At 39.2% G+C, this 17,196-nt stretch overlaps 1 protein-coding gene across 1 annotated transcript in view; it reads right to left on the reverse strand.

Annotated features, from left to right (window-relative positions):
* Nucleotides 1-17,196, reverse strand: part of CCDC148 (coiled-coil domain containing 148) — a 177,278-nt gene that overhangs the window by 154,403 nt on the left and 5,679 nt on the right. The window contains exons 2-6 of the mRNA XM_007446450.1: nucleotides 14,018-14,121; nucleotides 8,336-8,418; nucleotides 7,976-8,127; nucleotides 5,096-5,191; nucleotides 4,839-5,020 (exon numbers count right to left, since the gene is read on the reverse strand). Coding sequence (XP_007446512.1) covers nucleotides 4,839-5,020; nucleotides 5,096-5,191; nucleotides 7,976-8,127; nucleotides 8,336-8,418; nucleotides 14,018-14,121 — 617 coding nt within the window. The remainder of the gene's footprint in view (nucleotides 1-4,838; nucleotides 5,021-5,095; nucleotides 5,192-7,975; nucleotides 8,128-8,335; nucleotides 8,419-14,017; nucleotides 14,122-17,196) is intronic.

The raw sequence follows: 17,196 nt of genomic DNA on the forward strand, positions 1-17,196 counted from the left end.
TTTTTATATGTTAGAGATTTTAATTTTTTGTGCCTGATATTTGCCAACATTTCCTATTTGTCATTTGTTTTTTACCCTTATTTTTTTCCTTAAAAAATTCCTTGTTTTTAGAATAGACAGTATATTCACAGCCTTCAAAATTCAAAAGGTATAATAAAAGGGGGTGGTTACAATAAAAATTCTCCCTCACATTCCCCCCCCACCAGGCATCTAGCTTCCATTCCCAAAGGCAACAAATGTTATCAATTTCTGCATATTTTTTCAGACATATAAAAGCAAATATGTATCTGTATGTATGTGTTTTACTTTTTCCTGTTTTACACAATGTGTACTGTACACTGTATATAAGGCTTGCTTATTAACCTTATATCACACCTTAATCCTGACCCTTGGAAAGTGTTCCATATCAGTGAATGCTAAGTATTTACTTTTTTTTTTTTTTTTTGGCCACACTGCGTGTCTTGCACAATCTTAGTTTCCTGACCAGGGATTGAACCCAGGCCCCCGGCACTGAAAGTGTGGAGCCCTAACCACTGCACCGCCAGGGAATTCCCTACATCGTTTTTTGTTTTTAATCTGGAAAGTAATACATTGTATGGTTGTACAATAATCTACAAAACTAGTTCCTATTGACATTATTTCCTCAGTCTTCAGCTACTACAATGAATAACTAAAAATAAATCACTGTATATTCAAGTATACAGTTGACCTTTTGACAACACGGAAGAAGGGTAGGGAGGGGAGGGTTAGGGGCACTGACCCTCAGCACAGTCGAAAATCTGGGGACTATGAACTCTACAAATCCTTCTCAGTTTTCCCTCCCTTTGGTGGGACAGGATGGCTGGAGTTGGGTATTTCCGTCCCCAACAAGGAAGGCTAGCGCTGCTGGACTTGTGTATTTTCCCACCCCCAGGTAGGTTAGGTTCTGATAAAACTGTAGCACTTTAGGCTCCAATAAAATAGTTTCTCCTGAGGGCAGCCTTTGTTAAGAACAGAATGCTCTGGAGTATTTCCAAACGGTTCATTTTCCCCTCCCTCGTCAGAGGCATGAGGGGATTTTTCTCAGATATTCACTGTGGGTACCTGGTAGAACTTCTTGAGGTAAAACTCACAAAAGTGTGCTGACACCCCTCTTAACTAAGGCCCCCTAGAGTTTTTTTTTTTTTTTTTGCAGTACGCGGGCCTCTCACTGTTGTGGCCTCTCCCGTTGCGGAGCACAGGCTCCGGATGCGCAGGCTCAGCGGCCATGGCTCACGGGCCCAGCCGCTCCGCGGCATGTGAGATTTTCCCAGACCGGGTCATGAACCCGTGTCCCCTGCTCGGCAGGCGGACTCTCAACCACTGTGCCGCCAGGGAAGCCCCCCGCCCTAGAGTTTTTAACTCTCAAAGTTGTCCACAACTCAGCTTCAAGCAATTCCTCAGTTACAGTCCAGGTGTTCCTACCCCAACATTGGCTCCCCTGAAGCTTTCTGCTAAACCAGTTTCCTCTCAGGTAATTTGTGATTCTCTGTATCACCTGTGTCTCCAGCTCTGGGGGCAGTGGTTTGCCCTGTGACCTAACTTCTCTGAGGTAGTTAAGAAGAGTTGTTGATTTTCCAGTTTGTTCAGCTTTCTACTCCTCATTAGAGCAGAGTGGCAAATTCTAAGCTCCTTACTTGCTGGACAGAAAACTGGAAGTCCCTTTGAGTCTTTAAAGATTTAATACTTGCCTGAGGAAACATCCCGTTATATTTTATTAAATGTTTATGTCATTGCATTTATTTAATTTTTTTCTTTATGATTTTCACTGCAGGTAATGTGTTTTTAAAAGGCCTTCTCCACTCCAAGATTATTTAACACTTATTTTTATTTTTATCTAATTCTTTTATGATTATTTTCTTCTTCACATTTTAATGCACCTGGAGTTTACTGAGTCATAAGGAATAAGAGATCTAACCTAACTTTCTAATTCCCTGTTATTTAGTGCTGTCATATAAATAATCCCTCACAGTATAAAAATTTTACCTTTATAATAAATTAAATTATTATAGATATTTTCTGTTTTCTGTATTTCTATTTTGTTCCATTGATCTGCTACAGACATATGAACTTGCTAATTTACTTTGATATTAAAATATATATTTATATTTGGCTGTGCAAGTTTTACCACTCCCCCACCCTAGTTATTCTTCATTTTGAAGAAGTTATTCTTCACTTTGGGTGATTTTACAAGCTTAATCTTCCTAATAAATTTTGGAATAATGTTGAACAATTCTTCAATTGCAATTGTACTAAATTGACAGATTAATTTCATGAGTCATGGATATTTTGAAACCAAATCAACTATTATATAAAATTAGGAATTTTATACTCAAACTGGTTTAAGACATTAATATGGACTAATTGCCCTTGAAAATTCAGCAATGACGTTGGCTTCCCATGCAGTTCAAACACAGTACCAGACCAGTTTCCCCATGATTGTCTGGGCCCTCTCCTCTCCTTGTGTGCTGTTGTCCTTCATCCACAAGATGGCTGCCAGCAGCAACCACAGCCATGTACTTTCCTGGTAGATCCACAGGGAAGAAAATGCACTACTCCTCACAAGTATCTAACAAAAGTTCTGAGCTTTGCCTAGATTTGGACCACCCTGAGCTAATTGTTGTGACCAGGGGGAATCAAGTTATGGACTGGTGCACACTCCCCATCAGGGTCTACCTTTGGATCTGGGGTTGGAGTCATTCCAACCCAAACTGGCAAGCTGCTACAAAATAGGAGGAATTAAAATAAATATTGGGGATTAACCATGATGTCCACTGCCTTTAGCCCAATGAAAATTTCTCACAATTTAAAAATGCCCCCTAGATCTTTCAGCCTTCTTATGTTGTAGCAGTAGGCACCTGTTTAAAATATGCACACGCTCACTTGTACAGGTGTACACATATATGTATACAATCTATGTGAATTCTCACAAGGCCTAATAACTAGAACCAAAAGGGGAAATGGCCTTATCAAAATAATGGCAGATACTGGCAAATGAGAGTCCAGTAAATATTAAAATTGAATATATAATTCACTGCGCTAATTAGAACGGTGCATTTACATGCCTTACTCCCCACCAGCCACAGATTTCTGATGCCCACCACCTCTATTTATTCAAAACAGCCCATTTAGGGACTTCCCTGGTGGTGCAGTGGTTAAGAATCTGCCTGCCAATGCAGGGGACACAGGTTCAATCCCTGGTCCGGGAAGATCCCACATGTCATGGAGTAACTAAGCCTGTGCACCACAACTACTGAGCCTGTGCTCTACAGCCCATGAGCCACAACTACTGAGCCTGCACTCTAGAGCCCATTGGTCACAACTACTGAGCCTGTGCTCTAGAGCCTGCGAGTCACAACTACTAAGCCCACATGCCGCAACTACTGAAGCCTATGCACCGAGAGCCGCAACGAGAAGCCACCGCAATGAAGAGTAGCCACCACTCGACACAACTAGAGAAAGCCCACATGCAGCAACGAAGACCCAATGCAGCCAAAAACTAAAATAAATTAAAAAAAAAAAGAAATACAAGAAATACTAATACTTGTCACATTCATCTTCTTTCATTTCAAAGGAAGAGCCTTTTACTTCTATTGCTAATTTACTATACATGCGTCCCTTCAATCGTTTTCCTTTCTTTTCAGGTGTATATTCTTTGGGGAAATTTTTGAGGTCAATATAATAAAAAGCATATTTTCCTACAAAACGTTTCCCAGAAACTTCATATACAGAAAACTACATGAAGTAGGCTATTGCTCTGACCCAGGGTGGCATTTCTGGGTTTGTTCATTAAATGAATTTTAATATAGAATCTACACTAGAGAAGATGGCCCTGCTGACACTGAATTTTAAGTCACTTAACATTATAGTTGTCATTCAGAAGAGGATTGTCATTCTCAGGATACAATCGAAAGTGCATTTTCTTATTGCTATTTGCAGCAACAAGGATGGGACCTAGAGAATACCATACTAAGTCAATTAAATCAGACAGAGAAAGACGAATATTATATACTATCACTTATTGTGGAATCTAAAAAATAATGCAAATGAATCTATATACAAAGAAACAGACTCACAGACATAGAACACAAACTTATGGTTACCAAAGGGGAAAGGGAGGGACAGGGAGGGAAAAATTAGGAGTTTGGGATTAACTCATATAAACTACTATACATAAAATAGATAAGCAACAAGGATTTACAGTGCAGCACAGAGAACTATATTCAATATCTTATAACAACCTATTATGGAAGATAATCTGAAAAAATTTGTATATATATAACTGAGTCATTTTGCTGTATACCTGAAAATAACACAATATTGTAAATGCACTTTTTTAAACTTCAATTTCTAAAAAATAAATTTATAAAACATACTTTGTGTTCACTATAGGGCAAAATCACAGTAGATTACAAGTAACATAATTCCATGGGTATATTTTCCATTGTAATCAATTTTTAGTACTGATTTGTAGATTCCCATTGAAGAAGAGCTTCACATCTTGAAATAAAAATTCATAGTTATCAAAAATTCATGTTTGAAAACTATTTCTTACCTGTGTAGTAAAGAGATAAATAAGAGGGATATTTTCATCAAGTTTCAACCTTATAAAAATCTTTAAAACCATTATTTCAAGGAAATTACTTTGGAGAAAAAAAAAAACACCTCTCTATTCAACAAATAGTAAATCTAAACATTTATTGATAGTCTGTATTCCAGTCACAAAGTATCTATGAAAACAGTAAACAGGAAGTATAGTGACCCCTAAAAAAGTAAAAATTTGGTGGCAAAAATCTAGATAATTCAAGTAGTTTTATTACCTGTATATATCTTCTAACTGCATATCAAAATCTTGAAGTTTCTTTTGATATTTCTCTGTAAAGTTACAGAATTCATTAAGGATTGAAAACTTCAAGTCAGGGTATGGACATTCCAAAGTTTCTAATTCCACGGGCATTTCACTAAGCAGGTTACTTCTTTCTTCTGAAGAATGATCAAGTGTCTGAAAAAAAATTGTATGATTATTTTATTTAATGTAAATGACAAATTGATAAATTACTACCTATATCGCACTTACTTTCAAACTCCAGTCTGAAAGATAATTTTCTATTTTCTGTTGCTCTAGCCTAAGTCTTTCATAGACGGCTTTCAATTGTTTCTTCACGAAGTCAACCTATAGGACATTTAGAACAAGTGGTATGCAAATTATTGATTTATCCAATATTTATATTTAAAGTCACAGGAATTTTTCTCAAAAGCCATTAAATGATGACAAATTAGATAAAGTCCCTTTGAGGACCCATGGAAGAGGGTTCAAGAGATGCCATAGCCAAGCAGTACCCATCAGACAAAGGAGCCTTAAAGGAGCTTCTAGACACATAACCCAAAAATGGGCTCAGTCATAGCCACTCTGCACTCACATTTGGATTTTGTTTGTGATGAAGCAGAAAGCTTTCCAGATTGCCTCTGCTTTAATCACCCACTCCTTTCCTTGCATCCTTGCCTCCAATCCCCAGTTGGACATGGATTTTTAATGTTTATTTTTAATTATTATTTATGAAAGCAATATGACAATACTACAGAATAACTGAAAAATAAAGTAAGAAAAATCACCTAAAAGCCTACATCTCGGGCAACTATGATAATGGAACTTATGCTCTAGTCAGGGAAGATAGTCTTAAACTCATAAAAAGTAAGTAAGAAAATATCAGGAGGAGGTAAGTGAGGTAAAAACTGGCTGAGGTAATAGGGAATGACTGGGTCTTCTCTCATGCAGGTGGTCGGGACAGGCCTCTCGGAGGAGAGGACATTTAAGCTAAGACCTAAAAGACAGAAAGGGCCATGAGTAGGACAGAAGAAACAGCCAGTGCAAAGGCCTCAAGACAAGAAGGAGTCTGGCTTATGTGAGGAATAGGAAGAAGGCCAGCGTCGGTGGGACAAGGTCTAGTAGGAAAAAGAGGGTGTCACATAGGAGGTGAGACTAAAGGAGGCGGATAGGGAAATGTACAGGGAGTGTTACCGTGTGTTCGACTTACAGCAGGCCAAACAATACCAAAATGTCACAGTTTGGAGCAAAGAAAGGGCTATGCCACAAGACTGGTGGCTCGTGCCATAAAAAAACCCAAACTCCCCTAAAGCTTTCAGCAAAGCCCTGTTACAGGAAAGGTGAGAGAGGGGTGCGGTTAGTTGTTGCAAACTTCTTGGTGTCAGATCCTTTGTTCTTTCCTTTTTTTTTTTTCAGATCCTTTGTTCTTGAGGTCAGGTCATGGTCAGGTCATGATGTTCCTGTAAACCTCCACCAAAACAAAATGTTATTCTCTGTTCTACAAGAAAGGGCAAGGTCCCAAGGCTCAACTTTCGCCCTCCGAGGTCCAGGCCCAGGCTAAGAGGAGAGGGTCCCTGCGCGGCCAGTTACCAGACCCAGGAACGTTGGTCCAGCACCCAGTCTGGGTCCTCCAGCCAGTGTCCAGGCCCGGCTGAGGAAACAGATCTTAGCGGGCAGTGCCCTCAGGGCCGGGTCCCCAGACCCTGCCCAACAGACATCACTGAGCGAGCAAGACGCCCAGGGCCCAGCCTGCCCTCAGGTCGCCCAAACAGGGCCGGGACCCACGGACTGCGACCACGGAGACCGCTGCTGCCATTAGGTCTCAGAGGTGGGAATGGAGGAGAGGTTTGCGGCTGCTTCAAGGTCCGGGCGGCCGTGGCAGGGGCTCTGGAGCTCCGCAGACGACAGTTGTCCAGGGGCGCCCCGCAGCTCACCGCTGGCCCATGGCCAATGGGCCTGGAGGGTCCGGGGGAGAAGGCTGCGATCCGCCTCTCACCACATTCTCTGCCGCGAGGACCACCATAACGCTGACTGGTGTCGGAGCGGGACCTCCAACCGCAGCGCTAAGGGTCACTCGCTCGTCGTCACGAGCTAACGGTTTCGCGCTAAGGATCTCTCGGTAACAGTTAACGGCTGCGCACCCGCCCCGCCCCTATCGCGGGAGGAATTGTGGGCCGGTAGGAGCCCTGAAGGGATTTACCAGGGGGGTAACTTGATCCCCTCCCCTATGATAGGATTTCAGAATACCCTGGAAGGAGGGGCAAGAATGAAAGCGGGTAGGCCAGTTACGAGGTCATCGAAACATTCTCGGTGAGAAATTAGTGTGTTTGGACAGATTCAGGGATATATTTAAGATACCGAGTAGATAGAATTTACTATACCTTCTATTTATATACATAAGACGTACATGTTTCTTATCTCCAACTCTTCCAATTGGGATAAAAATAAAATATTACATTATTAAAAGTAAAACAGGGCTTCCCTGGTGGCGCAGTGGTTGAGAGTCCGCCTGCCGATGCAGGGCACACGGGTTCGTGCCCCGGTCCGGGAAGATCCCACATGCCGCGGAGCGGCTGGGCCCGTGAGCCATGGCCGCTGAGCCTGCGCGTCCGGAGCCTGTGCTCCGCAACGGGAGAGGCCACAACGGTGAGAGGCCCGCGTACCGCAAAAAAAACCCCAAAAAACAAAAGAAGAGGTATGCTTGTGAGTGTGGGGTGGGTGAGGGTCGGGGGAAGCAGGAAGTGGTTTCCTTACCGAAGAAGGGAGGCGCAACACAGATAAATCGGTAGACTCGTTACAGCTATGAAGTCCTCATGAAGAAACCCTGCTCCTAACGGGAGCTAAAAATGTTACTGTTGTTTTTGTTATTGTAGTCCTGTCTCCAAAGCAATAATAAATCATTGAGGGAGGTAATAAAAACTTGATTTCTGATATAAATAAGTTAATTACTTATCTTTTGAGTATGTAACACCTCATTCAGTTACATTCCAGTTATAGTCAGAACTAGGATATTTCTTTTTGTCTCTCACTCATTCATTCAAGAACTAGGACTCCTCCTCTATGAGTCAGGATCTAATCCCTGATGACAAGGACTCGCAAAAAAAAAAAAAAAAGTAAAGGAAATATACTGACCTCTTCCAGCACTTTCACAGAGTTAGATTCACTGTGCGAGTGTGAATGCTGTGAAATGTGATGCTGTCTGTATTTTAGATCTGCTCTCAATTGCTGAAGAGGATTTATTACATTTTTAAGATATGTGCACCATTGTTCTGATAACTCTTGTTCTATGGTGAAACAAAATTAAATCAAAGCAACACATTATTATTTTAAGTTTCTTCAAGAACAGGTCATTAGATGCAGATTATTTTTGGATTCCTTTAGAAAAAAGCAAACAGCAATATTAAAAGAACATGAAGTGTGTGGCCCACTTTCATCTTCAAAACAAAGCTCCCCTTTAAATGTGGAACCAAAAAAGAAAAAATAAAAACCTACCGAAATTCATAAGGTCAGAAAGACATTCATTTCCAATGTTCTCTTCATTGAGTAAGGATTTTATTTCAGATTCCATTTTACATCTGAAATAGACATTATCTCAATCAATTCTTTTATGATCATAAACATATATATAGGTTTAAAAAATAACAGTAGAAACACTCAATCTAATGTGGTTTTATTCACCTGTTCACTAATTCAGACCACATACTAAATTCCTAACATGGATTAGGTACTTGCCAGGACACTGAGATAGACAGAAGTGTAAGTGAATACTCCAGGAGAAGTAACAGCGTGAGCAAGGCAAGGACGGGGTACATCCTGGCACTATTTCGGGTGGAGAGAGCTCCGGGCACTGGGAAGCTGCTGAGGGATATTAAGCTGACCATGCCAGCTCAGATCTGTGTTCTGGAAAAATTTCCAAGGCAGCAAGATGGAGGATGGGCTAGAAGGAGGGTGAACAATAAAAGTGGAAGATGAAGAGGAGGGGATCAGGCAAACCTGGATCAACAAGGAGGTTATTTAAAAAGTTCAGAGATGAGGCGGTCCTGACCTAGGGAAATGGGAGTAAAAAGTATATATTTTTATATACCAAAAACATAATAAATCTCAATAATCTTTTACTATATTATTTAAGTATAGTCATTTTAGAGTAAAACTATAACCAGCTCTAAATGGACATCTAAAAATATTGCAGTCTATCCCTTATTTATGGCAGGTTTAATAAAATCATAAAAAGAGTTTTGATTTATTATGACTGTTAAGATACAATATTTTAAATGGTATAAAATAAGAAAATAGCAACAATTACAACACTAATACGATGATTATTTTTATTTTTGCCTATAAGTTTCTAACCCTTGTCTACATGCATGAATATTTTAACTAGTTGTAATTATGGCATATTTACCATTTTATATTCGGGTTTTTCTTTTTTAACTTACTTTAAGATATTTCTAAATAATTTTCATAATTATCATTTATTTTAGTGGCTGCATAGTATTTTATATTACATATGTGCCATCATCTTCTAAGCCAATTCACAAATGTGGGACAGTGTTTTGTTTGTATATATAAAGGAGAGGTCCTATTGTAGATGACACTTACTATTTTTCTAGCATGTGGTCTTAGTCAATGGTATTTTTTTTTAATTTTATATATTTTATTTTTGGCTGTGTTGGGTCTTCATTGCTGCACACGGGCTTTCTCTAGTTGTGGCGAGTGGGGGCTACTCTTCATTGCGGTGCGCAGGCTTCTCATTGTGGTGGCTTCTCTTGTTGCAGAGCACGGGCTCTAGGCACGCAGGCTTCAGTAGTTGTGGCATGCGGGCTCAGTAGTTGTGGCTCTCAGGCTGTAGAGCACAGGCTCAGTAGTTGTGGCACATGGGCTTAGTTGCTCCGTGGCATGTGGGATCTTCCTGGAGCAGGGCTCAAACCCGTGTCCCCTGCACTGGCTGGTGGATTCTCAACGACTGCACCACCAGGGAAGTCCCAGTCAAAGGTATTTTTAAGATTACATTTGAAAGTGTTATATGGAGAATAAGTGCATAATAGTGGAGTAAACCCACAAGTTATTTCATAATGGATTTTTTAAAACAAAAATATAGCACTTTAAACCATTTAGGTCAGCCCTCTTATATTTTCAGCATCTAGAAGGCCATAGCAGAACATAAAAACCAACAGGAGAAGTGGCTTTGTTCATACAGGAGATCAACCTGCTACTGTGCATATAATAATTCTAGTAAGCTCCATCCTGGCTTTGTAGATTAACAACCCTGAACCGTCAGACAAGACCAGCCTATTTCTCTAATTGTCCTAATTGCCTAACAAAATCCAGGAGCAAGCACTACAAGACTCTGAGACTAGCTTGTGAATGCAGGCTAACGTTCCCAAATTGTGTCCTGTAAAACAGAAACATCAATAAGATGCTAGGAAAAACTGGTAAATGGTGAACTAAACAAATCAGACAAGTTTCCATAGTGCAGGATTTCTCAGAAACTTGATTATGCTAAAGTACATTGAGGTTCTCCAAAAAGGCGATGAAATATGAAGTATTTTCCTAATTTTTAGGATGATGAAATTCATTATTCTCCATGGAATATCTTGAAGAATATTTCTGTTTTGTAGAATATGATTTAGGAAATATAGATAAAAACTGCGATGCACTCAAGAGCATTAAAATGGTAACTCTGGGGCTTCCCTGGTGGCGCAGTGGTTGAGAGTCCGCCTGCCGATGCAGGGGATACGGGTTCGTGCCCCGGTCTGGGAAGATCCCACGTGCCGTGGAGCGGCTGGGCCCGTGAGCCATGGCCGCTGGGCCTGCTCGTCCGGAGCCTGTGCTCCACAATGGGAGAGGCCACAACAGTGAGAGGCCCACATACCGCAAAAAAAAAAAAAAAAATGGTAACTCTGGGGAGGAAAACCCTGCCTGTTCACCACTGACATGTAGACTCAGTCCCAGGTGTTCACCAAGTCAGAACTCTGCAGCACAGACAACTTTCTCCACATCTGAATAGGGGACAAATGTAAGGCAACATTCCATATCCAGATCTGCCAACTTATGTACCTCCTACTGTTACTTGGCCTGTCCTCTGGTACCACTGAATCTGATGATACTACAAAAATTCTCCTGAGATTTTGTGTGACTGTTTGCCTAGAGGATACATTAATCTACTTCCTAGATATGCCCAGTTGCAATGCAACCACCTGCCTGGTGAGGACATTTTTGAACTCTCAGGACTCTACTTTCATACAGGTCCTTGTCCTCCCAGGATGCTGCCAAAGTTCTAGGTATAGTACAATCAGTCTCCTCAGAACATCAGAAATTACCCAGAGCTTCCTAGGATTTCTAGGGTACACTTAGTTACCAATTTCGGCAGAACAAGGAAAACATGGAGCACTGGAGACTGGTAGAATCAAAAGCCATTTATGCAAACAATAAGCAAAGGGGCATGGATTGTGAAAGGCAGAGTAAGAGAGGATGTTAAAGTTCCTTAGTGGAACTAACAGCCAGGAGATCAGCAGAAAATTAGGGCACCAGAGCAGGCTGAAGGCCAGAGCCATATCCCTCCAATAAGGAAGGAACTCAGCAGTTCAGACAGCTTGGTACCTCAGACTAGCTATTTGATCTGCTTCTCTCTCTTTTAAGAGTCTGTCCCAAGCTGTGTACCACAGAGGGCAGAGAGGGAAATCTCACAACTGTTGGCTAAGGAATGAATCAGAGCGAATTCTCAGATGGCCTGAGTCACACAGTTATGAATACTGACCTCAATTTCATCTTTAAAGACACTTTTCCAGACAATATTTAATTGTTGTTGGTAAAGCTCCATGATATATTCTGTATAAAGGTGATACTTTAAAAATAAAATTGTAAGAGACCACATATATTTCTAACAGAAACTACAGTAAAAGTAGTAAGGCTTACAAATAAACCCCTCAAACTTTATTAGTCAAAAGTTCTTATTAAAATAATAATTGCAATTCTTTACCACATGGCCAATATAAATAACTTCCTCTTTAATTTCAAAATCAGTCACTCTGAAACAAGGAAGAAAGCGCTCCTGGCGAAGTGTATCAAGGTCTTCAAGGGGTATAGTTTGGAAAGCATAGTAAATATAATTTTATAAATTTAAATATTAAATTCTATAAATTTAAATATAAAATTACATTTTATATTTTGAAATTTTAATTGTCTAGTTTTCTTACGACAGATTTTAAAGAATTAAGGTTTGGCAAATCTTTTTTTTTTTTCTAGTAAGCCTAGACCATTTAGATATCAGGTGATGTGAATGGAACCCTATGGAAAAAAGAAAAAGCTGCGCAGCTCCAAGGTCAGTGAGCACAGGAGCTAAAGGCAAGTGATTCAATACCACCTCCACAAAAACTAGCTGGTTTACCTTATGCAAATAATTTTAATCCTCTGAACCTCAAGGTTCTCATCTGTAAAATGAGGATAACAATGATACCTACTCCGTAGGGTCACTGTAAATGAAACAAACCATGTAAAGTACTTAACATACGACGGCATACACTAAGTTACCCAGCAAAAGTCAGATGTCATTGGAGGCCCTTACCTGCTGGGGACCTGAAATTCGCAGACGGGAGTCTCTTATGGTGATGAGTAAGAATATTTTACTTTCCATCTTTTATTAAAAGGGAATGTAGATTTTAAAGATTGAGAGACACTGCTAGAATTTAAACTCCTGATTTTCTGGTGGTCCCTTAATTCTCGAACTTTCTAGCCATTTCTCGAACTTTCCTCCTATCACTAATACTTTTTAATTTCACTGAATACACATTGTAATTAGCCTACATTCTAGAATAACACAGAAAGTTATCTTGGAATTCTTCTTTTTGTCCAATTTTCAACCCTTACAAGTTTCAAGACATAACGTTATTACTTGAATATTCCTCATTTCCATCACCTTTGTGTCATTCCAGGTCAGCCAAAAGAATTACTTTCCATAATGAAATCTATGTGCCTCCTTTATCTCGCTCAAGAACAAGGTATATACACGGTAAGAAGGGTGTGGAACAGCCAAGATAAAAAACTTTCTCCAGCATCCTTACATTTGAGCCTGCATCAGTGAGCACAATAATTAAAACTTCCTAATGGCTTTTGTTTTTATCATATTTCAATTATGCAAATCTAAAAAAAAATTTCCAATGGGCTCAAAAGTTCTCTCCATAAAAGGTGACATTTTAAGGGATAAAATGGGCCTGATTTGTTTCTATAGTGGAAGTATGAATGACAAAGTCTCTGTTTTAAGTTATGTAATGATGTAAAACTATTTCCAATCATGAGTCTTTTGTGTCACATTTAGCAATTACTTGCCAGAATAGGAAACTCCTATCAATATGAAAAGCACCCATGTCGAAAGTGAAGTTAATGGTATTTGGAAATTTAGCTTAGAATGAGACCACAGAATTATCTATTTTTATATAAAATATATGCTTACAAGCATATATTTTAAAAAGCATACTTTATAAATACCACCATCATTAAAACTAATATATATGCCTTAAAAGGAGGGGAAATACATCTGCCTTCACTTTCTGGTTGACCTTTGAAAAAAAATTTATTTCTCAAAGATTACATTTAAGATCAAGTATAAAATCATTATTTTGTTTTAACTCATCTTGAAGTGACTGTTGGAAATAATAGTAAAAGTCAAAAATCCAAACTGAACAAGTTAGTCATGATGCCGTTACATTTAGAAATCACTCAACTTGAATCCCTTAGTTCATTCATTTACTGAAAGCATTTAATCTGTCTCTTTCTATGTATCCTACGTAAAGATGAATATAATGGGATGCTTGTCCTTGAGAAGTTTATCACTTCATAAGAAGACAAATATGTAAGCAAAACATTATAGTCCAAAGTACTAAGTATAATATAAATAAATACATGTATGAATGGGAGTGCAGAAGAGTAAGTGATTAGCAGACATAAAAGATTATCTCTTTTTTTCCTAAGGAAAGGAAAAGCCATATTAATATATTCACTGGATTCCAAATTAAACTGAAGAAATGAAACGATTTTAATTTAACTCACATTCAACTGTAACTTTAAATTTTGATTATAATAGTTTAATTAATATGGAAATTTAAAGAACATCTACCTAGGTAAGTGCATCTCAGTAATTCCTGCGTGTTCTTAATTGAGATTTCTCTCAGTTCTTACCTGACTTCATTTAGCCTTTGGTGTTCTTGCCACCACACTTGCTTGTGTTGCTTTATTAGTGTTTGTTCCTTAGATATCTTTGAAGTCTGCACTGCTTTTCTGATCTAGATTTAAAGGAACAAAAGAGGAGCAATTTCCATATCTTTTAAGTGTTTTCCACAATAAAAATGTTTAATCTGTAATTTCTAAGTTAAATACTTATTCTTTTTCAATCCTATTCGTGCATTCTCTAACATTAGCACCTTTTTAAAGGTGAAGTAATTCTATTTTCCATACATACAATAAACAACACCTTAATTCATCTAGCCCCAGAAAATCTGCAAGAGTATTCCATATATTTTCTTGCCTTTTTACACATCTTCCCTGCCAGGCATCATAGGCATCATTATTCCCATGTTACAGATGAGGACAGTGAAGTTCAGAGAGGTTAAAAGACTTGGTCAAGACCATCAAACTCATAAACAGCAGAATCACATAGAACCTCCGTGTTCAGATTGGTTTGTTTTTTTTTTGTTTTTTTTTTGCGGTACGCGGGCCTCTCACTGTTGTGGCCTCGCCCGTTGCAGAGCACAGGCTCCGGACGCGCAGGCTCAGCGGCCATGGCTCATGGGCTCAGCTGCTCCACGGCATGTGGGATCTTCCCGGACCGGGGCATGAACCCCTGTCCCCTGCATCGGCAGGCGGACTCTCAACCACTGCGCCACCAGGGAAGCCCCAGATTGGTTTTATGTGATCCTTCAGCACTGGATGGGAAAAGGTCATTGGATAAGTTATTAGGAGGCCTGGCTTTAGTCTCAGCTTCAGTATCTACTAGAAATGTGACCTTGAACTGTATATACAATTTTAATCTTTCAACTCCATGACTTTGTAAATAAAATTTTAAATTAAAACTTAAATTTTAAATTGCAGGCAAATCTTTATTTGAAGGTACTAAACAAGGAAACAGTGAAAAATCAGGTAGCATTGAAACCCAAATTTTCAACTAAATTTAAATTTTTCCCGAATTTTATGACTTAAAAAATGCTTTTGGGTTTGTGTTGATAAGACATGTCAGGCCTGGGTCTGTTTACCTTAAGATCCATTCTTGGCCATTTTCCTCGTCTGCCCCACATCAGAGAGCAGCCTGCGTTTCTCAGACACCCCTAGCAACTGCCTTCCAGCTGGGTTCAGCCAAAGGGAGACATTGGTAGTGGGAGATTGGAGGGAGGGAGGGAGGAAGGGAGAAGCCAAAGGATTACTCACTTCTGCCTTCTCTCTCCCAGAGGGGTCGCCACAAGCATCTGCATCTTCTCCATTGCTCCAACATTTCTTGACATTTCTATTATGGTTCTAACTATCTCTGGGTAACCTCAGCCTATGGGATGTACTACAACCTTGCTTTTTCTAAATGTCCCTCCAACCCAGGCAAGGCAATGACTCACTTCTGTTCTAATCCCTGTGTTGGTTCACAGTCCTCTGGCTTCTCAGCTCTATCACCTGTGTAACCATTTCCTGCATTAAAGACCCCTCTATTCTAAATCCTTAAGTGGTTAGACTCTGACTGACATGTACATGCTGAACTTGTGTATTTCATATTAATACTTTTAAACATCTATAAAAGTGTTAATCTGAAATCAGAAACTTGATGAAATATGCATATTTTATATTTTCCCTGTTACTAGAATACTTAGTACCCTGAAAGCCTTAACAGATCAATACTGAAGGTATAAAAACTTCAGAAGAGAAGTTCTAAAAAGACTATAATGCATGCTATTTCTAGCTGTCATTCACTGATTACCATAACCTTGAGATTATCTTTCCACTGTGGTTACTGATGCAAAATTAGGGGTACAAGAAAACAAAATAACCCAAACATTACTTAAAAAAACACAAAGTTGGAGGCTTCCCTGGTGGCGCCGTGGTTGAGAGTCCGCCTGCCGATGCAGGGGATGTGGGTTCGTGCCCCGGTCCGGGAAGATCCCACATGCCGTGGAGCAACTAAGACCCTGCGCCACAACTCCTGTGGCTTGTGCTCTAGAGCCCACAAGCCACAACTACTGAGCCCACATGACACAACTACTGAAGCCCGCGTGCCTAGAGTCTGTGCTCTGCAACAAGAGAAGCCACCACAGTGAGAAGCACACGCACTGCAACGAAGAGTAGCCCAGGCTCGCCACAACTAGAGAAAGCCCACACACAGCAATGAAGACCCAATGAAGCCATAAGTAAATAAATAAAATAAATAAATAAGTCAGAACAGGACATTGCAGGAAAACATACAGCCATCTCTCTATTTCGCAGAAAAAATAAAAGTATATATGTAGTGTTTCTAAAATCAGACACTTGTGTTTGCTTGAAGAATGCCTAAAACTCATTCCAACTATTTACCATCTATAGTCTCTGAAGTTTGTTGCAGCAGGCACAACTTTTAAAATTAGATTTCTTTGACATATTTGGTCCATACTGTACAAAAAAATTAAAACACATTGGTGAAAGATGTAGACACATTTCTATAATTAAAAAAAAAAATCAATGCTACTGCCTTTGGTCCCAGGGAAAGATCAATTAAGTAGACTATAAAAGTGAAAATAAAGCTACAGTTTTTCACTAGACACTTCGAATATTTTGCAGAACATCCTGAGTTTTTTGTAAATTCACTCATTGACTCTACTTCTATCTTTGGCCAAATTTTTTTTTAAAAATAAAGTTTTTAAACAAACAAGAAGATTTAAAATTGTATCTTTTACAATAGAGTAATTTCTAGGGGATTCCAATTCATTTTGCTGAGCAATAAGCCATTTGAAAGCAATATTTTAGGTGGATGATGATTTATGCAGAATGCTGATGAATTAAAATTTACAAAAGTAATACATTCGAAAGTAGTTTATTGTGATGAGCCAAGATAATAAAACCCTAAATAGGTACCCTGAAATACCATGAAAGCCCTTTGGGCCAGATGATCCATCTTTAGATATAAACAACAGTAATTAGTGGACAATTTAAGTGTTGGTTACATGTACCTATGTCAAAATTCATTGATATGTACACTTTAGATTTGTGTACTTCACTATATGTGAGTTATAACTCAATACAGAACTGAAGAAATAAAAATTTTTTAAAAACTATACTAAGATGCAATTCCTCATCTATCAGGTTGGCGAAAACTCAAATATTTAACAAAACACTGTGTGAGGCTATGG

The sequence above is a fragment of the Lipotes vexillifer genome, unplaced genomic scaffold (assembly GCF_000442215.2).
Source record: "Lipotes vexillifer unplaced genomic scaffold, Lipotes_vexillifer_v1.1 scaffold173, whole genome shotgun sequence".
Taxonomy (NCBI): domain Eukaryota; kingdom Metazoa; phylum Chordata; class Mammalia; order Artiodactyla; family Lipotidae; genus Lipotes; species Lipotes vexillifer.